The 21546-nt window shown below is 39.3% G+C and overlaps 2 protein-coding genes across 2 annotated transcripts; one reads left to right on the forward strand and one right to left on the reverse strand.

Annotated features, from left to right (window-relative positions):
* Positions 1–3283: 3283 nt before the first annotated feature.
* On the reverse strand, positions 3284–13869 carry gdpd1 (glycerophosphodiester phosphodiesterase domain containing 1). Its single transcript, XM_036537228.1, has 11 exons — positions 13735–13869; positions 13205–13350; positions 9488–9530; positions 8996–9131; positions 8556–8601; positions 7034–7155; positions 6565–6654; positions 5735–5868; positions 4480–4539; positions 3872–3923; positions 3284–3753 (listed from the first exon to the last, which is right to left on the reverse strand). The coding sequence occupies exons 2-11, from the start codon at positions 13338–13340 to the stop codon at positions 3622–3624; spliced, it is 951 nt and encodes a 316-aa protein (XP_036393121.1). The 5' UTR covers positions 13341–13350; positions 13735–13869; the 3' UTR covers positions 3284–3621.
* A 1036-nt stretch (positions 13870–14905) lies between these two features.
* LOC118783231 (ion channel TACAN-like) lies at positions 14906–21546 on the forward strand. The gene is made up of 12 exons (XM_036536992.1): positions 14906–14980; positions 16774–16892; positions 17293–17409; positions 17727–17786; positions 18432–18527; positions 18622–18711; positions 19147–19212; positions 19542–19603; positions 20152–20244; positions 20696–20760; positions 20996–21064; positions 21430–21546. The coding sequence occupies exons 1-12, from the start codon at positions 14906–14908 to the stop codon at positions 21544–21546; spliced, it is 1029 nt and encodes a 342-aa protein (XP_036392885.1).

Below are 21546 nucleotides of genomic sequence, written 5' to 3' on the forward strand. Positions count from 1 at the left end.
AATACTCTCAGCCAATAATGGTCCGCGTTGAGGTCCGACCCGAAGCTGCGAAGCAGATTGCGGGAAACCGCAACAGCTGCCAGACGGACTAGGGGTAGCGAGGCAAATCGGTTTGAAGTCCAGGCAGACTTTGAGGAAGGCAGTCAACGACCTCTTATGTGAGTTGCTAAAAACAAAGACAGCTGATATGGTAATTCATCTAAAACATAATTGTGATTTTAACAAACTGGCTTGGCTCTCCTAAATTTGGGAAAGACCACACACCTGCGCGTACATTTTGCACACATTACACTGTACACACCGCCACTCTGGATGGAATGTGCTGTGGTTTATCGAAATCAGTGCAGTCAGTTAACCCTTAACAATTCCTAAAAACTTTAAAGCCATGAAACAGCAGCAGTTGCTGAAACACCCCATAGTAATGGGAATGAGCCTAACCCTCGATAGAGACCCATTAGCTTGAGTGCTTTGCATTGTAATGGCGCACCTGTAACATGATATCACCTCTGATGTGTGTCAAATAGTTTTCCTTATTTCTTAGAGAGTACCCCAATTTGCATGGTAATGCATCATCTTAAGCCTCAGTTTATTTGTTGAGCTGAGTAGACTTCTGGAAATACTAACCCTCTGTTACCAAACTTTGCTAACAATGTTTTTACCACGTGTTTCCCGTCCAAACTAAAGAGCAAACAGCGCCATCTAGCGCACACAAGACAAATGGGATTTTGCAATGTGGATTATACACTTCCCGTCTATTGCATTTGTTTGGATTGGTTTGGGATATTAAAAAGCAGTTCTGAAAAAGATAACCGTCTGAACTCCCCCTTCGAGGTCATGCATGAGTAGGATTCGCTACTTATCCAACACTCCAACACTATTTATGCAACATTTAATGGACAATACTTTAGTTACATTCAGGCTTCAGCAACATCATTTCAAGATTTTTAATGAAATAATAAATAATCATGCAAAGAGACATCAGCAGCATCCTTGGGGTTTTTTTTTCTTACAACAAAATTATTGAAGTATATGTTGCAAAATAGCTGTTGACATCAGTTGTAGTTGCTTCTCTCATTAATGGTAATAATTTAAGGCAGTGAATCCACATGTGCAGGTAGGTTAAATGTATTATCATCTCAGGACAAGTCTAGGACTACTACAACTAAGACTACCCCAGAGCTTTAATTGTGGCCTTTTGCCTCAGCAACACATACTGTAACAATATCCTGCAAGTATCAATTTCTCATATCAACATCACAGTGAAACAAAGATACCTTTACAAGGCTACACAGCATGGTGGCAATCTGGATATTTATTGATCTACTCATATCAGCATGAAATCTGTATAATTTAACCTCAAACAGCATTCGTGGTTTTGTACATTTTTAAAACTATCATTTAAAAAATGTTGATTGTGCAATTTAAAAAAGTTCTCTGTCACAGAACATTCAACATTATATTTAAAGTAGTTCTCTTCTCATTTCTCATGTACTCTGACTCAAAATAATTAAATCATTACTTTATACATTCATATCTGAGAGCTTTCTTTCATCACACCGTGATTCTGCTTCTCCCTAGCAGTTACAACATACAGTACATAGCTGGACTCTTAGCTTCACCTTCAGACGTTATTCAGTCCATAAATCATATATAGTTAAGGGGTAGACACTGGGGATCGACTACGAATACATGGACACAACCTGCGTTTCTTGATTTTAAATGCAAATAAAGAGATCTGGGTTATACTTGATGCAAAAAATAAGACAGAAGACTTGCATTAATGCAAAAATGGGAAAAACTCACACAAATCAAAATATACATCTCAAATTAAATGTGAGGGACAACTGCACTGAAAAAACATTAACAGGAACCAAAACACAAACACAATCTAAATTCAGGTACCAGTCAAATGTAATTATTTCCCCATAAGGAACACAACGTTGAGCATTTAAAATACTTTCAGTGGAATTATGAACACAAACTGCACTAGTGTCTTGATGTAAACAAAACAGATCAAATCTCACTGACTTCTTATCATTTCAGTTGCACATCTCTCACAATGTGCACCATATTTTAAAAAAATCTATGATCAACACTATACATTTACTGGTATTCATTGGTTCAGCCCCATGCCCTGATTGCCACTATGGCAATATGGTGTCTTGGGTCCAAAAAGCTGTCTCATGTACAGGTTAACATTGGTAGACTGCAAGATTTTATGACAAACGTATGAGTCACAGTGAACAATCAGCCTGCATAATCAAGTTCATCAGGAAAGATGTGATCCTCTCATAGCTCTACAGCAAAGGAACATTTCCCTTTTCCTCCTACTTTGCTTTAATACTGACCACAATTCAGACAACCAGTCAAGTTTGCTGGCCACGCAACCTACAGCGAAATTGTAATTTCAATGTAAGACACATGAGGATAAATCCTAAACAACATATACCTTCCCTTTAAGTCTCACCAACCACTGATGATGTAACCTAAACCTCACCATACTGTGGGGCTGAAGTAAAAAAACACCCATTCAAATGAAACTTTCTCAGCTGTGTGACCCACTGGCTGGGTCCAGCTACTTGCAATTACCAAAAAAATCTAACAGAATCCTTTCAACAACCTTAACATTCCCTACCTCCTCAGGCTGTTGATCTTACAACAGTGTGTGTCTCGTTTTTCAAAAATGTCTGGTTTTAAAATACTCAGCCTTTCAATTTATTCTACTTAACAATATCTTTATGCTTATGGTGCTGTTAGATACTTTCAGACTAAGTTTTCAATAAAGGGATTGGCCCAATTTATGACCAGATTGTTAATTAAATAAAAGTATTATTATTAATTCAAATAATAAAATCAATAATAATACTGTTATGATAAACACAGAAAAAATACTTATTTTTGGCTTGTTTGATTTCTTAGCACATACTGAAAACACTAATGAGGAATATGTTGCATGCATATGCTGTAAATAATGTTTGAGAACATACAAAATAGCATATTCACTTAAAACCTGAAACCACTTTCAGTCATGAAGAGGGTTTGAAATAGATCACATGACTGAGGTTATCAATGAATAAATGCTGCTGCATTGAAAACTAAAAGGAAACAAAATACTGCTGACAGTCAACAGTGAACAGGCTACAAAACACACATAGTTCACTGCCATTTCACTAAGTTTAAATGATATTGTACTAATGAACCTATTTATGATGAAACACAGTAAATTACACATTTACAGAATACATCTGTAAAAAATTTTGAGTTTGCAGGTGAAGGTGACAAAGAGCAGAAACCTTTCACTATATATAGTAAGAGCAGACTCGTTAAGGTGTAATGCTTGAAGGCTCAAGGCTTGACAACTGATAGCTGCTTATGCTGGTATGTAAACATATGCAGTTGTGCGCATATGCATGGGGTAATCAGTGTAGACACATGGTGTGTGGATAGTGGCCTGGACCCTCAGTGATGCCAGAGCATAGTAATAGTGTTGAGGACACCCGAAAATCCCAGGCCTGGTGCCGGACGAGCACGAGCTAGGCATTTGGCAGGACGGGCTGAAAGTTCAGAGTGGTCTGAGGCCAAGTGGTCAAAAAGAGAGATGGTTATGATGGTCCATGTGGTTTAGGTGGACTTAGTGATTTGCTTGTCCATGAACTCCTTCAGTTTGGTGGGGTAGTCTGTCATAACCCCCGTGGCTCCCAGGTCAAAGGCACGCTTGAAGTCCTCCTCATCATTCAGCACCCAAACATACACCTGCAGACAGACAGATAGACAGAAAAGGTTAGGCTGGGAAGTCAGGTGAGCCACTTTTGAGCCATATTACCACTATCTCTTATCTACAGCAAGATCAGCAAAACTTGTATACTCTTACCTGGATTCCTCTTGCTGTTAAGTGGTCAAACAAGGCTTTTCTCATTAGCAGTCTGCAAAGAGATTACAACATGTTTCCAGCTAGGCGTGTGCATTCAATTGTTTCTAATTCTGAAAAATAGCAGTGCTAGGTTACTGCATGCAATACAATACATACAACTCAGTCAGCATGAATTTTAACACAATAATGGTTGTTGCAAATGGTGAGGGTATGGCTTGGAGTTGGAGGGTGGGGTTACACCTTGCTGGGGGCCAAGGTTGTTGATCCCCCCCCGACCCCCCCTTAAACATCATACATAGGAATAGATATGAGGAGGAGATGTGGTGGAGGAGGGGTGCTGTGAACGGCTTACAGGAGAAGGGAGTGGTGAGTGGGTTTTTTATACTTGAAGATGGGACAGTTTGCTGACTACATGGGGATTGTCTAAAAATTCTCCTCCCAAAACTTCTTATGGAATTTCACTTAGCAGAAAGATCATATTAACACACAAAGAACTTTTGAGGAAAGCGCCACTGTACATAATTTTAGCATTTGGCACAGGCTTGGTATGAAATATGCTGCCAACCTTGTGAATGAACAGCAGAGGGCAGCGCAGCCAATGTACTCACGTGTCAGCCAGCCAGGTAATGAGGCGCTGACTCCTGGGCATCCTGGCAGGGTCCTTCAGCCTGAGGAATGAAGCACAAATAAGTGATGTTATATAAGCTACAGCAATGCTCAGAGGCTCCAAATAATGTACATTTTTATTACAGCAAATGCAGAGAATATAAGTAGGATCTGAAACTCAAACTGAAAGCAATCGTAACAGTGCTTTTTAGACAATTTTAGCTGCTCCTGAACAATATTAAATGCACAGGTTTTCCATTACCTGTGTCATCCCATTAACACACAGCACTAAACTAGATCAGCATTATTCTAAAAATAATGTAGACCGACCATTCTGATCATTTCTCATAAGGGCTTTTTGTCCTTTGTTGGCCATTTAATGCAGAATTGCATGAAATTACACCTGGAACGAGCAGTGTGTGTTGCCTGCAATCTGACTCCCTCTCTTCCTTTGTAGCTCAATACGGCTTTCAGAAGCTACCGGATAAAGAAAACAAATCTTTAAGAGGTCTGATAATCAGAACTCTCCTCGGCTCCTGCAAGCCATTTTATTAGAGCAGAATGGCCTCTTGATGGTATTGTTCACTGTGCAACCAGGCTATTTTACTGTGCATCTGAGCTGGGATTCTGCAGATTAGCGCTCTACTCAGCCAGCTGTTTGCACGCAATCAGCATTTCTGTAAGATGATCCGCTGGCTCTGCCTTTCTGCGCTGACAACAGCCTGGCCTCTCTGGCTCTCGCCGCCGAGCGCACACGTCACTGGCAGTGCTTGTAACATGCCCTTACTGGCAGATGCAATCAAGTTTGCTTTAAATAAAAAAGCTGATCACCCTCATATTCAAAGCCACAAAAGGAAACCCCAGACATGTCCTAACTGTGCTTTGGAGACAGAAATTAAAGAAAAAAAACAATACCGTCAGTAACTACACTGTGCAAAATGAACAGAAGAGCAACACATAACAGTAAAAGTAGCAGTGCTTCGCTGCGTTTGAGTGAGGTTCCATTTGCAGTATGCAGGGAGTTTCACCAGGCTGGGTTTAGAGCCAGAAGGCTGAAGGTTTAAATCCAAGGTGGGCCTCTGCTGTTCCACCCTTACGACAGGTGCTCAACCTGTCTTTCTTTAGTAAATATCCAGATGAAATTAATATAAAATGACAATATGCAAATAAAAATGCTAGCATTGCGCAAGACGCGTTTTTGTGCAAAAAAGTGACAAATAACCCTCTCCTCTGGGCCTGGTGCCGAACGTCACTCACTTGGTCATGATGGACGGCATGGGGATCTCCAGGAACTGCTCCTTGAGCGGTACAAAGGGCAGCAGTCCGGTGTAGAAGAGGCCCACCAGAAGCAGCACTCGCTTCAAGCTGAACAGGATGGGAATCCTGGGATTCTGATTCAGAGAAAAGACATCACCTGGATTCTAGAGATACTGTACATGACTGGTTGGCCAACGGACTCACTTTGCTTTCTCAGTGTGCATTGGGAGCTCTGGAGGTAGCACAACTAATTCTGTATGTCAGGGGAACTCCAATCATTCACCTCCTATTTGTTACATTTAGTAAGTTATGTCACTATTTTACCTTCCAATTACTATACATCATTTAAATCAGTGTTTCTCAATCCTACTCCTGGCGGCCCACTGTCCTGCATATCTTCTGTCTATCCTTGCTCTACCTACCTGACTGAACCCATCTGTGGCACTTTTGATTAGCTGAGCACACCTGATTTAATCAAGCAGCAAGGATAGATAGAAGATACGCAGGACAGTGGGCTGCCAGCAGAGGTTTGAGAAATGCTGATTTAAATCTAACAGGCATTTGAAAATAGTTACAGGCTTTCTAGAAACACTCAGTATTTGAGTTTTTGTATTTTTGTTTCAGTATTTATTTTTTGTATCCAATTCTAGGTTCTTTTTAAGATGTCTTTATTCAGGGCTGTGTCCACAAATAATAAATAACTGGAGGACATGCCTGAGTCAAGGAAAAATCCCTAACTAGCAGACTGTTCCTATACTAAAAATATGAATAAAAAGATTATTTTCCAACATGTTACAAAAGATGTTGATCACCACTGTGTGACTACCCACCTCTTTATAGCACTTCTGCACTATCAGGTTGTTGGCATTGCCCCACACCGTCAGATGTTCCCGGTCATACTGCATTACTAATTCTGAGACCTGCAGGTACATAAAAATTACTTCTTATCAATGGGGTGAACATTCCCTCTTAAAACAAACAAACTATTACATCACTACTAGCATTTCATCTTTTGTACATCACTAAACTGGTCTTAGCATTATGCTTTGACTTCAGTAAAAAGCTTTCTTTTGAGGAAATGAAATCGCTTAAATGAGGACAGTTAGATGCCAAAATGCTACAGACAAGACCATGTCTTAAGTGTGGAGTTAGTGGGTCTATCCGGGCTGCCCTGAAGCAGCCAGGGTCAGTCACAATGTCTACATGTCTGAGTGCGTAACAGTGGCAGAAGACACACACACACACACACACACACACACACACACACACACACACACACACACACACACACACACACACCTTCTTGATGAGCGTGTCATTGTTGACCTTGATGTCGATGTTGACAGGGGTTGTGGGGAAAGCCTCAAACACATCTCTCAGCAGGGGAATGTGCTTGTCCTCACCTCCCTCACAGAAGCACTCTGCAGACAGCACACAGTTAACAGTAATTACTCACACTAAAAAACAGGTAACTGCGCCAAAAATCTCAAATTTACAGTTATAACACATTCCATTCCTGCCCTATAGTTTAGTAGGTGCAAATATTGAGAAGCTTTTTCAAAGCAGGAAAAAAAAAATCTCTACTCCCTTCCACAAAAATATGCTCTTATATGTGCCATTCCCCCTCTGAATGGCTAAAGTACTTTTAAAGATATGAGCTCTCAAAGTGTGTGCACCTAGCAAGCATTCACTTTTACAGAAATATTTTAATTACTGTTCCTTATAATTTTCAAAGAAACAGCAAGTAAAACTTTGCTCCTGTCCCCAGAAAGCACTGTGATGCTAGTTGTGGCTTGTCTGCCTGTCACTGATCAAATGGATAGGCATTCCAATTCCAAACAGTAGGACACAAACTGCCTGAGTAGATTTTATCTACAGCTTAGCTAAGCATTACAGTTGTGAGTTCAGTTGATCACGAATGTTTTTTTACATAAAGAGTAAAACATTTGTAGACCAAAGTGGCAGATCAATGGATACTGGACTTTGTACAAGGTTTCGATAGCCAGACATAGGTTGCAAAACCACAGAAATATTTCAAATTACCTCACACACTAAAAATGGACAATCCAATTAAATTTCAGATTTTTGGAGACATTAGCATTTAATTTGAAAAAATGTCCCCAACTGAACCCCAGAATCCAATGATTCTTCCATATCATTTGTTACATATTAAGAATGGCTGGTCTTAAAACCTCAGATTAACTTGCGTGTAAATTATTGAATTGATGCTACTGCTGCATATGACTATGGTAAAGTCCAGAATGTTACCATGGAAATTAATAAAAGTCACAAATGTTCAGGAATACATGAAATAAGCAGATTCCTTTACTTACAATCTAAACTGCAGCAGTCATAGTAGAGGTTAAAAGTTTGCACTACCATTGTGTTACTGTTTGCCTTTGATGTGCTAGGACTCTCAGAGTCAGAATACTACCCTGGGAGTTGATAAGCCCAAGAAAAGGCTAATCTTGGTTATCTTTATCAGTATGTTTTCTACATTACATTTTCAATGCTGCCACAAATTCTGACATCCCAACAAGCTGAACATTTCAAAATTTGGCCTTTTACCCCTTTTCTCAGTATGCACAGCTCAGTAGATGAAAGGCAACACACAGTACAGCTGAATGTTTTAGCTTGTAGGAGAAAATTAATGGGAGACAAAACCCTCAGCAGTGCTTTTTTCCATATGCTAACAAAAAGGCTTTTTACAAATTGGCTGCTTTAAAGGCAGCAAGTTCTTCTGTGGATGAACAGAATGGACAGCTAGTGACTACACAAAAAATTTCTTGTCTCTATCAGAACAGTACATGATGGCACTCACCTTTCTGGAAAGTGACATCGAGCTTGCACAGGTACGGGGGCAGCTCCTGTAGGACACATACACACATTTACATTTACATTTATTCATCTGGCAGATGCTTTTATCCAAAGTGACTTACAAGTGAAGCAACACAATCAAAAAGCCATTTAAGGAGTCAACAATATCAGAAGCGCTGCATGACCAAGTTTCAGCTGGTAGAGATAAGAGTGCATTAAACCATTAGATAAGAATTTTTTTAAAAGGGGAATAATGTGTAACACATAGGAAATTGCTTTAGGTGGTAGTGCTTTAGGTGATCAGGTGAGTGCAGAAGAGCTGTCTTTTCCCCTCAGTACCACTCAGTGCCAGACTGAGTGGACTCTAAATGCAGAGAAGGCACTAGGACAGGCATAAGCTAAGCCTGTATTAAACATGTTATGAGGCATCCACGTGATCCTCACAGCGTATGTCAGCTGAGAGATGTAGGCACTGACGCCGGTTGCCCGCTTCAGGTGGGAGTCATGGGACACCACGACCTGCTCATCCTTGGTGAGGTGGCAGTCCAACTCCAGCATGTCTGTGCCCAACTTCACCGCACTGTGAACCATGAAAGAGAGAGAGAGAGGAAGAGATAGATGTTGCCATGGAAAGAAATCTGACTCCTTCAACTTTTGCTGAGCTTAAAAAAAATGCTAACCATTTCTTTATCAAGATATGCCAAACAATACACCAAAATATGATTAAAGGGATGGGTATACATTGTGTTCTATTCTGGAGCTGTCATATGTAAAAAACATTATTCTATAGTGTTATAGCATATCAACATTCTGTGCAAGAGGGTGGAACAAGGACAGGATATGGACATGGATCTCTCAGTTAAGCTAGACTTACTCCTGCCATGTGGTGTTTGAAGATGGGGGGTATGTTTAAGGCCATTTCAAGATTCCACTCACTGTCTAAAGGCTGCCATGGTATTCTCAAGGTTTTCACCAGCACCTGCAAAACCAAAATGATTAGAGTTTAGCACAAAAGCACACATGTTCTGTCACAAGTATGATCCAAAGAAGAAATCTGAGCCTACAATACAATATTGTTTTAGGTGTAGACACCCATTAATCTACCTGTATCACTTGACACAAAAAAATGGTACATTTATCAACTATTGTTTTGTTGGGTTGTTTTTCCAAATATTTTCTTTTTCCTCATAATTTTAACGGTCACTACATTCAGAACAAAACAGACAACACTGATATACAGATACTCATTTATGTTTGTATCATAAAATATATGAATTGTGCTAGCTTGGACTTTAGAACTGAGTCAAACCCAACACATATATGATAAGATGGCAATGCAGATGACAATGCAGATGATAACTTGAGTAAAAATGCATGACAATTACATTAATTATACAGCACTAAATCATCCTTATGAAACTACTGATGAACTAAGTGATACTAGCTTAATTATGTCAGATGACATCAATAACCTGGCAGAGTGAAACATGTTCATACATTTCTAAAGGACACTACACGCTACTTTCCTTATGCTCATTTTATTGTCTGTCTAAATGACAGGACAAGCTCTAACTTGAACTTTTACCAAGTTAAGGCATTTATTTGCAAGACATACAACTGCAGTTCAATGACCCACTGATGAAAGCCTCTGTAACACTATATGCTTACACAGCTGTTTACAAATACTGTGGCAAATGAGGACACGATCATGTTGCAGTCATTCCTTTTGGACAAACGCAAAGACCACAGTTTGGTTAAGTCACCGCAACTTCAGTATGCCCACATCCTATGAGAAAACTAAAATGCTGGCATGGCAGCGAATACACTTTTCATGCTTTCTTTGTAGGTACATAAAAGTAAAAACATGAGAGTCTGAAACTAGGTCAGTTCCGTTGTACTGTAACAAGGGAAGAATGAACAGAAATTGGATAACAGCAGATGCTAGAATGACAAACAGGAAATGTGGGTTAGTCTGATACAGTTTGCGTTCTTCGCAAACATAATTTTTGAAAAACATGAATTCAGGCGCACTGTTTGGATGGAAATTCCAAGCATTTATCACAACATACTGGGAAGGATCGTACATTGAGTATGCTCTACAAAGTATATTGAATAGTCCCTGTTGCGCTGTCATTGTTAGCCCGGTTTGACACTACTGCTCATTCAACTTGAATGGATACACTTCTGTTCTTTTGTGCTAGAAGTCGCTTTGGACAAGAGTTCCTGCTAAATTAATGTAATGTAATGTAATTGTCAAATGCTGATGGTATTTTTAAAGACCTTAAAGCTCATTTTAAGCTACAGATAGAAATACATGTCAAATGATGAGTAATTAAATCATTCAGTTCTTAAGAATGCTTAAGCATTTGCCAAACACTAATGTCTCTTCACAGTATAATGTTGCTTGCAGTGTGACATTTATGTTCCTGGGGAGTGAAATTTTAATTCGCATTAATTTGGCCATACAATTCAGTTTAGCAAAACTGGCAGACTGACAATACATTTTTATGACCCTGGGCACAAAGAGAGCAAAAATGTAGGACTATTGACCAGAGACTGACATTTCAAACCACAATTCACATCTCTAAAGAAACAAATTCTGCAGCCTCATCCCCTCAAGTGATTCACAGTGACCATTCATCATGGAGAGAACAAGGAGAGCCCTCGCTTGTATGACACTAAAGAGACTTGTGACAAAAGGATAAGAAGAAAAAGAAAGAAACTCTAGACAATAGAGGTGATGCTTGACCTGACATGTTTAGACTCTACTAGGGCAATGGTAACTCAAGGCCTTACAGGGCAGTGTCCTGCAGGTTTTGCACATACCTTTTTCACTTTCAGGCGACTGCAACCCACTAACACAGATCTTGTTCCCTCTGGGTCAGCCAATGCTTCCAGCTGAACAACTGCTATATGAGGAGGGATAACAACTAAGTGCTATTGCTACCTTCGGGAACTGGAGCTGTCTATCCCAACTTGACGAATACAGACATACAACAGGGAATGTATTTATATGGGTGCTTCTACTGGAAGCAACAGCAACTTGGTCAAAATAAGTTCACAAATTTAGTTGTGTAGTTGAAAATATAATGAATTTACCCTCCTCTGCAGCCTACTCACACATGAGAGTGAGTGTAAGTAAAGAAAAATTAACTGAGAACGTAAAAGTGTGAGATATAACAGAGATATAAGATCTGAAGAACTGTTTCTAAATCAGTGTTGATCAATGTCAACTGAAGTCAGCTGCAGCAGAGAGAAACATATACAAACGGTCCCGAGGGCCACGAATGATGGATACTTCAAAATAAATCAGGCAGTCGGCCTACATCCTTGTAGTACAATATTATGACAAGTGTACACCTTCAATTTAGCACCAACAGTAGCAATGTGGTACATATGGAGTAAGGAACTTGATACATAACCACATATTCTAAAAAAATTCTGTTGTGCCCTCCAGCAACCTGAATTCCTTAAGTAAACACTGTAGCATATAAATGGAAGCAAATACACATGAATATTGGTCCCCCCCCCCCCCCAATAATTCACCTATAAGCATTGTTAAAATGGTTCAGTTTAATATGGTCTTGCATATCATTGTGGCAGATTTCTTCTCTAATAGTTTGGCTTTAAGCCTGCGAATTCATCTGCCAATACCAACTGAAACAAATGTGCTTATAGAGCAAAATGCTGCCGACTGAAGATTGAGGTCGGGAAATGAAGGACCTGTAAAGCCCCCCTGCTTCAAAGCAAATACAATTTGTAGGGAGGCATTAGGCCTATGGTATGACGTAAGAATCCAAATGTGTACACACTGCACACGCCTAAAAGCCTCGAAGGCATGCTGCTTTAACTCAATAAGGGCAATAGGGTTGGCCGCTAGCAGGAGCGGAACTAAAGTCATATGAGGACTCCCCCTTTCAGATTGCAAAGTCTCAGAAATAAAATTTCGCAAAATCCCTGACAACTAAGACGGTTAACTCGCCTTACTTGCATGATTACTGCACTCGCTTGACCCTGCGCAGGCATCATCACCGTCAACATCAGCAGCAACTTTTTCATCTGCGGTCATAATAGTTAACTCCTCACAGATCTCCAACAGAAAATCGTGCTTCCCTTAACTAACTCCCATAGCCAAAGCTATACCATTATGTGACCAGAACATACACAAATGATTAAATGATTATCTTATGCATCCATGTTTCAAAGATCAATGAACAGGTTGCTAATGTTTCAGATTTCGTGTCTTGGCAGCCAGCTAAATGTTGCCTACGTGGAACTGGGAGAAGTGTATGCATAGTTAAATTGACTGAATAAAATTAATTAATGAAACCGTCAACCAGCAAAATGCGGATGAAGGCTAACAGCTAACTAAACTGAAAATAATTCAGACTGTAAAGTTTTCATACTCCATTCATCAGCTTCTGGGGGTACACAGCATATGTAGCCTACTAGTTCGCTACATAGCCGGCTAATTACCGCAACAAACAGAGTTATTTCAGCAATATCTTGCAGCATTAGAAACTCAACCTTTTTGAGCACAGAATGTTATAAAAGGCCAGCTTTCACCTAGAATTCTGAACAGCAATCTACCGTTAGTGTCAGCTACTGCTCCCTTTCCCACCTAGGAAATATGACAGCTAGAAAACTACTCACCTCCGCGATGGGAGATGTGTCTGCTACGGAATGTCTCCCGCTTTCTTCGATGCAAAAGCGAAGGGCATTTCAACAGCAGAGCGGACGTCAAAACATAGCCGGTCACGGTGGATAATACATAAATCGCTGCGCACATCTCTCCTGCCCTGTATGAAACAAATAAAAATAAGGCAAATTACGCATGGCATGTTTGATTGAATATTGCTTAAGCTGCATCGCCGACATCCACTTAGCTAAGCAGAGAATCAGTTTTAAGACTGGCTGTCAATAAGGTATAGTTGAAAAAACATAGTTTCATTTCAGCTAGCAAACTAGCCTGCATGCTGAAGACAGCAATTGCATATTCCTCTGCAAGAAGCAGAAACCTAACTAGCTTGCCACCCGAGCTTATTTATTAGCTAGCTACTGTAGCTAGCGAACCTAGCACTTTTTGTATTTGATCAGCTAGTTTTTGTCTCCGGCATTTCCGCGTCCTTTGTGCTAGCTATATGCATATTTCACCTAACCATTATTGTACGTCAATCACCTACCTCTGAAACGGTTCTTTTTCTATGAGCTAGCCAGCTAGCTTAAACTGACTGGCACAGACATAAGATATGGTCTGCACGATTTAAATTGCTCTAGCTAGCATATCACCTTCGCCGGTCGTACAGCATAGAAGAAAACCATCTCTCTATCAGGTGGAGGAGTGCGCATGCTCATAGATAGGGCATTCTAATTTTAAGCACCGTTGCCCCTCATTAAAGGTCCCACGTTTATTTGTTGAAGCCATCCAATTAAATGCGATCATTGGCTATAAAGGTACCTTGTAAGACATTTTGACACAGACGGATCTGATACCCTCTGCGTTCAGTGAACAATCCATCACAACTGGATCATTAGTTGCCTCTCTTTCAAAATTCAGTGTTAGAAGTCATGAAGTAGGTTCTCATCTCTGTTACAGCAGTAATTGCTTTATTTGAGGATAATTATTACTGAAGTTTAGATCTTGACCATAAGAATTGTATGAAATCATGAAATCTGTTTGGGCAAGAATTCTTTTAAGGCCAACTTAGTTCAGTGTCCAGACAAAAGACGAAAAAGCATTTCTCCAAACCATTCTCTCTGTGTACCATTCATTAGGATCTTTGTAGTGCAAGCTGCACTGTGTTAATGGACTGATTAATGCACTAATGTCTACCATTTTGCTTCCAGCATGCAACTAACGCAGCCTCAACACAAATTTAACATACTGTTTATTCTCTGTCTGAAGTAGGCTGTGGTGGGTATTAAAAGAAGATATAAACACACGTACTTGCTCCGGTGTGATGATTATCCTATCATCAAGTGATCAAGTGATATCAAGTGATATTGCAGCAATAATGAACATATTCATAACAACAATTAAAGTTTCCTTACCCCTGACGGGAAGCCCACAGACAGTCATAGGTCATTTGTTGGGTGTGTAGCAATTCATTGTGATAATCTTATTGAGCACTTCAGAATTTGTCTTTCGAAGTTTGGAATGCACCAGCTCCAAACTTGGATCAAAGGAGAGACTGTCTTAAAGGACAAGGTGAAGGGAGGGGGGGGGGGGGGTTAGGAAAGGTGCAGAGTTTGTGGTTGCATTTTACAACTGTCTTTAAAAAGAAACCTTTCTCCAGTGTGCACACTCCAGTCACTGCAGGATAAGACTGAGGAATAGCAGTAACATCACCAAAAATGGTTGAAAGTCCAAATTTTGCAGAATGCCTACAAGAGTGGGAAAGTCTGGAAAAAGAACACCAAAACATCCAGGTAAGGCTTCCATGGAATTGAGATTGGAATTATGAATCACCTGTTTTGTTCTCAATGTGTATATAAAAGTTTAATGCAATGCTGTATTGTACTAGCTTAGTTATTTCTGTTCCTTTGCTTTTCAGATTGTTGATTATTACTAGCTAGTTTAATTATGAATCAAGACAATTTACAGTTCATCCTACACACATGATAGTTTTGAATAACATATCTATCATTACTTTACACGCCATTCACCTTTATACAGACAACGTACAGTGTATTAAACATTACAGTGTAGAATATGAATTACAAACCTGCAAGCACAAATTAACTTAAGTTGTGTTGAATGTGAAATTAAGGAAACTTCTTAACATCAAGGCCAATACACTTTTCTTACTGGAATATATACTTTTTGAGCAGTAAATCTTTGACAGTATATCATGCTTTTCAGAACAAACTTCACACATCCTTGCTGACGAGGACATTTTATTCATTTCAGAAAAAAAACTTTCTGTGAATTTTCTATAGATGGTATAGTGTGGTGTTGTTGAAACATAGAGTAATGAGTGATGTGATTTAGTAATACTAAGTTCGCAATGACGTACATAAATAACCTGCCATGTTCACTATGAGCACAATTCTGTATCATTGACAAACTGTCTAATCAACAACACATGGTTTTATAACTGAACTTTAATCTATTTTAATAAGGCTAGGTTTTATTACGGTTTAACCTTTCTCCCAACATTCAGACATTACAATAGAATAGGCTTACATTGTTCAAGTTTCAAAAGGAAAAAGAACACATTACTTTAAATCAGTGACATAATAGTTCATGTTTTAAGGTGATGTTATTTTTTGTCATCAAATATTCAGTGGGATACTTCTAAGTTAAATATTATATAATTTGCCCTGGTATTGATGCAATGGGAATATGCAACAGAGTCCTATACCTAAAGCAATAAAGATAACTTATCTTCATGTCTCTCTATGCTTCTTTAATTTTACAACTGGCATATATACAGTAGGTCAAAGAAATTTAACATCATATGCATTTTATAAATCCACACAGCTGATTCTAGTCCTCCAAACTGTGTGATAGTGCTAATTTTATCTTTAGCACAGGTAATATACTCGAGACTTAGGAGTATTCTGGCCTGTGTCTTTATCCCATTTATGACTCAGTTCTGGGGCGATTTTACAAGCTCAGCTAACCAATTGTCTAATCATCCAAATGCCCAATTAACTTTCCTTCCACAGTCTAGTAATGTTTAGGCATCTTGATGTTTGTAAAATTAAATGAAGTCTGAATACTGAACAAACTAAAGTCACAAGCACAACATGAATGTAAATAAATTGCATGTTTCTTCTGTGTTCATATTATATTTGTTCAGCAGATACTGTTACCTAGATCGGCTTGCATACCTCACAATTTTTAAATATAATCCACTTGTTCAGATGTATATTTACTGATGCAACTCAGGTCAAGTACCAAGTGCCTTGCACAAGGGTATGAGAGCATTGGCCCATCCAGAGACTGAACCAGTAACCTTTTGGTTACAAGTCTTGCTCCTTATTGGTACACCTGAGTATGGCTAGTTTTGTCCAGGAAAAGAAGTCTGTACTCACTGAGCATAAGAGTACATAAGAACATATATGCTAAGTGAGCAACCTCACTCCAATTGGTTGGAGTATTGAGGCCTTTGTTGTTTATTCCTTTATATGATAACTCTTATCAAATGCCTTGCATCAGTACCACCTAAATCCTTATTAGCTCCAGTGAGCTAGTGACCTTTGTATGTGGTTTCCAGGAAACTCACCGGCTGTACAGACAGAAGTTGGAGGAGGTGTCTAAGCTCCAGGAGGTCTGCTCGGCCTCCATTTCACGTCAGAGAAAGAGAATGAAGGACATGTCCCTGGCTCTGAAAGGGTGGGTATTCACACATCATTCACAGCTTCCCTGTCTTACTTTACTTATTACCCTGCTTATTTCCAGGAACCTGCATGCTTCAGCATCCCCCAACTCCTTGCAGGGTGAGGTGATAATGACAGTAGAAATCATTTTGAGATGCATGTTCAAACATGGCATATTGAATTTAAGCTGCAGTGCAAATGCTCAATTACTCTCCCCCTCAACACAAACATCACAAACGCCCTACCATGTTGTTTTAGTACGATGCATGATTCCAACAATTCATGACAGTTCAACATTATGGTTATGTACAATTGTGGAATGGGCAAGCAGGGGATGTAGTTTCTGATAAACCAGCATTGTTTTATGTCTGGGTTTCATTCACTTTTACTTATAACCTTTAATCCCTCCTACTCAGGTACAAACAAGAGATGACTTCAGATAATCTGAATACCATTGAGGGAGTCCAGGGATTTATCAAAGAAATGTCACAGGCTTTCTTTGAGATGGAGGCTTTCCTTCCAAAGAAGAATGGGTAAAATAGTTTCTCTTTTTAAATGTATCAAAATCTATAACAATCTTGTCAGCTAATTTTAAGGTTTGATGATATTTAATGGCATGTTTTGTGAATTAAGGGTGGGGGAAAGGTGGATAGGGGTGAAATATGGTTTACCTTTTTACTGTATTGAAGATCAAAGCCTACTCTATTCTTTACAATTTTTTGCACTGTGCCTCTTATCAGTATGCGTTTCATTCATATGCATGATGCATGATATGACACCTTCCTTGGAAAGTGGTCATCAATGTAGTGATTGTAATTAATTAATGTTCATGCTCTTACTTTTGGTGCAGGCTGTATCTCCGTCTTGTTTTGGGAAATGTAGATGTAACCCTACTCAGCAAGCAATCCAAGTACGTATCGCCACAATGGCTTTGAACCTACATTGGTTTCGTTCACAAATAGTATCATTTTTTAATGAAACTAATGGCCGTAATACTATTATTAATTTATGACACTATAATATTTAACAAATAATGGAGATTATGCATTTTTTATGAGTGTACATATATTTTGTACTTTAACAAGAGAGGTTTATTCATATAGACTGTTTTAATGTAAGCAAACCAGTGTAACCCTCAAAAAACAAAAAGGGGACATTAGCTGCTCTAAGGAAATCACTGAAAAAATTCACCACTAGATGGACCTGTACCACTCCTTTCTCCCCAAACCTTGTTAGGAGTCAGATATTCCCATACTGTAGATTTGCTCCTCACTGGCAGCAGTGTGGAGTGATGTCTGTGGAACTACATAGGACATTATCAGCTTGAATTGTTGGGGAGGACAATACTTCCTTGAAGTAAACCTGAATGAAGTACTTTACCTGAATTGCTGCATTCAAGAGAACTCTGACTAATCATCAATTCAGCAGCGCTATGAACAGTGAATGCAAAAACATAAGCTGTGTGTATCACCCTATATGTGTGAATAAATGTAAGGATCAATTCATGTCCATCAGTGCTTGCCCACCAATGACAATGTTTTCCTTCCCTTCTCAGATTTGCCTATAAAGATGAGTATGAGAAATTCAAGCTGTATCTCACTGTAATTCACCTACTCTTCTCTTTCACATGCCAGTTTCTGGTAAGATACAGGTAAGATGTGAGCATCAGTTAGTGAATCTGGGATTGGTGGTCTTAAAACACTTAGACATAGGAGGGTTTTTATTTGTGTGTTCTCTTTTTACAGAACTGTTGACACACTATTTAACTTTCTGCTGGTGTGGTATTATGGCACCTTGACCATCCGCGAGAGCATTCTCATCAACAATGGCTCAAGGTCAGTCTGTATCAGAGATCACCACATGCACAGCTGAAGAAGGCTGTTAAATTTCTGCCTTGATCATGTCTTACATATGAATGTGGTCAGATTTCTCTGTACCACTTTCACAGAGCTTCTCCAACAACAAAATATTTAGTGAGACACCCATGATGCTCAGGGAGAGTGGAGAGAAACTAGACAACTCATGTTATCAAGGATTTGTTTTGCTGAAGAAGTAAAAAGACATGAAAAATTACATTTCTGTTGAACTCTTATGCAAAAGTCACCTTTTCAGCTCCATGTTATTTAATAACACTCAAGAGCAGTGATCCTGCCTGTTTGCAATACCAATGAACTTCTTATAAGAGAGACCTGCCTATCTTCGCAACATCCCAAGAGACCTGCCCATCTACATTAGCCTTATTGACACTGCTCTCCTGTCTGCCATGTCAGGATCAAGGGTTGGTGGGTGTTCCATCACTACATTGCCGCCTTCCAGTCAGGAGTGATGCTAACATGGTAAATGCTACGCCATTCTCACATCCCTTCCTGAAACAATCCCTATTCTAACAAAGGTGACTGCAAGGTTGGTTCGCTGTCATCCATTGTAATTACCTTCAATATTAATCATCGTATCACTGATGTGTTTGTCTTCTGAGTTGCAAATTTTCTTAGTGCCTTGTTTTCTACGGCGTATAAATCCACAGATAGTGAAAGTCGTGGCTGTCTGTATCTGAGGTCTGTTTTGTGATCTGCTTTGCCATGGTTCAGATCAAATTCCATTGTTGTAAGTTATTTCATACATGGGCCTGCAAAGCTGCAACTCATCAAGCTGCCATTACCCATAGGCCCAATGGCAAACTGTACCAGATGTTCAGGAACCAATTCCTGGCCTACTGTTCGTATCAAAGTGAGTATTTTCTGCGTAAGTCTTTTATTATTTAAATAAAGGATTTCGGGATTTAAATGGTTTATTTTAGCTAGGCAGTCATTTTAGGTAGATTTACATAATACAGTATTCATGATTACTTCTACAGTCTATGTTGGCTAGCCTATACCTCTTATTCAGTCATGTTTGTGTCATTTTGTTAGAATCAAAGGCAAGTTTGTTGGAATCACAATGTACAATTGCCAGCAATCACAATCTACAGAGCTTTAACATGGAAGGCCTATTTTTCGTTCATTCACAGAACTATTTGAACAGTTACCTGGTATTGAGTACTCCTGCTCAATTATAATTTCTGGTAATAAAAATATATTGACAAAAATGTAGATATATTAGGCTGAAAATGGTTGATTTGTTTACCTTGTACCTTGTCGATTTGTTGTTGCAGAACAAAGCTGTTCAGTCTTTTTATCACGCTTGCTATTATAGTCTGGCCTATGTGAAGTATAGAGACAGTGACCACATACACAGTGCTGTTGATCGATTAATTTGTGTTCTCATTGGAAATGTAGGCTTTGTGCACCTCCTCCAGTACTACTATCAGAGTGGCTGTCTGTATAGACTCAGAGCTCTCGGACAGAGACACAACATGGACCTGACTGTGGGTGAGTGATAGATCTGGATGGGATGGAGGATACAAGGTGTTCTTGTTTGTTTCATTATTATTTCAAACAGGAATTTAAACTCTTAATGTAGTGGCTCTTATCCCCAGTGTTTTCAGGGTTATTAATTAGCAATAGCCATTCAACCATTGCTGCTGCAGAGACTCAACAGGAATTCTGCTTCATTTCTTTTCGGTCATGGTCTCAAAATCATTGATAGTTCCCTGGTCACTCAGAATGATCTAAAAAGACTTGTTTAATGTCTAATGTTTTATGGTATGTGAATGGCAGTGATGTAAGCTCTTGCTAGTCGTAACTTCTACAGCTGGAGTAAGAGGGTGATGAGATGAGATAATGACCAAAGCTGTATTGTACACGTGATATTATATGATATGAAAAAAGTGCAGCGTGTTTTGGATTGAAGTGATGTGTCTCTGTATGTCTCTTCCCATAGAGGGGTTTCAGTCCTGGATGTGGAGAGGCCTGACCTTCCTATTGCCCTTCCTGTTCTTTGGACATGTGAGTACTAGTGTTTCTCAGGGTTCCTCGTCCCATTTCACTCTAATCACTGATGCAATTATAATGGGGCACAGTTGTGCTTTTTATTTATTTGTATGAACAGATCTTCTGAAGTCCCAAATGCACCATTAGGCTCAAATTTGATCTACTAGACACATTGTAGTGCTTAGTATCATGTGTCTAATTGTGTGCACATGTATGTATTGTGTATGTGTGTATTGCATGTGTGTTGCAGTTCTGGCAGTTGTACAATGGACTGTGCCTCTACAGAATGTCCCAGCTCCCAGAATGTACAGAGTGGCAGGTGAGTGTCCAGTAAGGTCTGCCTTGAACAGTTTGTATTTCCTTCCAGAATTTCTCATTCAAGATGCATGTTCTAATTTTGAAGAGGTCTGATATCTTTTGAATAATAAGATTTAAACTTGAATTGCTACCATGTAAGGTCTTACGTACAGTACTTCTTCAACAGTGTTCACAGGTGCGAGAAAGAAAAAATTGTAAAAACACTGTAATTACAGACCACAACAAAAACCATGATTTTTCAAGTTTTGAACATTTAATAATGTTGCAACTAACTAATCTAAACACAGTTTCTCTGATTTCTTGGTAAAGTGAGGTTTAATTGCTCAGTGTTCTCCTGAACTCTCTGACCTTCCTCACCTGCCACAGGTGATTATGTGTGGATCCTCCTTCTTGGTTCTGTTCATGGGGAACTTCTTCACCACAGTCACTGTGGTCTATCACAAGTTTAAGCACAACACCGAAGGAAAACCCAAGAGGCCTTGA

Source organism: Megalops cyprinoides, chromosome 9 (genome assembly GCF_013368585.1).
Source record: "Megalops cyprinoides isolate fMegCyp1 chromosome 9, fMegCyp1.pri, whole genome shotgun sequence".
In the NCBI taxonomy this organism is placed as follows: domain Eukaryota; kingdom Metazoa; phylum Chordata; class Actinopteri; order Elopiformes; family Megalopidae; genus Megalops; species Megalops cyprinoides.

Bases quoted from the DNA above. Each gene is read 5' to 3' on its own strand.
- gdpd1 (XM_036537228.1), bottom strand. From the start codon at position 13,340: ATGTGCGCAGCGATTTATGTATTATCCACCGTGACCGGCTATGTTTTG. The intron at 9,132-9,487 runs GTGAGTGGAATC...CATGGTTCACAG, and splicing joins ACCATGGCAGCCTTTAGACA to TGCGGTGAAGTTGGGCACAG. The intron at 8,602-8,995 runs GTGAGGATCACG...TGTGTCCTACAG, and splicing joins TCTCTCAGCTGACATACGCT to GAGCTGCCCCCGTACCTGTG.
- LOC118783231 (XM_036536992.1), top strand. From the start codon at position 14,906: ATGGTTGAAAGTCCAAATTTTGCAGAATGCCTACAAGAGTGGGAAAGT. The intron at 18,712-19,146 runs GTCAGTCTGTAT...CTGCCATGTCAG, and splicing joins CTCATCAACAATGGCTCAAG to GATCAAGGGTTGGTGGGTGT. The intron at 19,213-19,541 runs GTAAATGCTACG...CATTACCCATAG, and splicing joins TCAGGAGTGATGCTAACATG to GCCCAATGGCAAACTGTACC.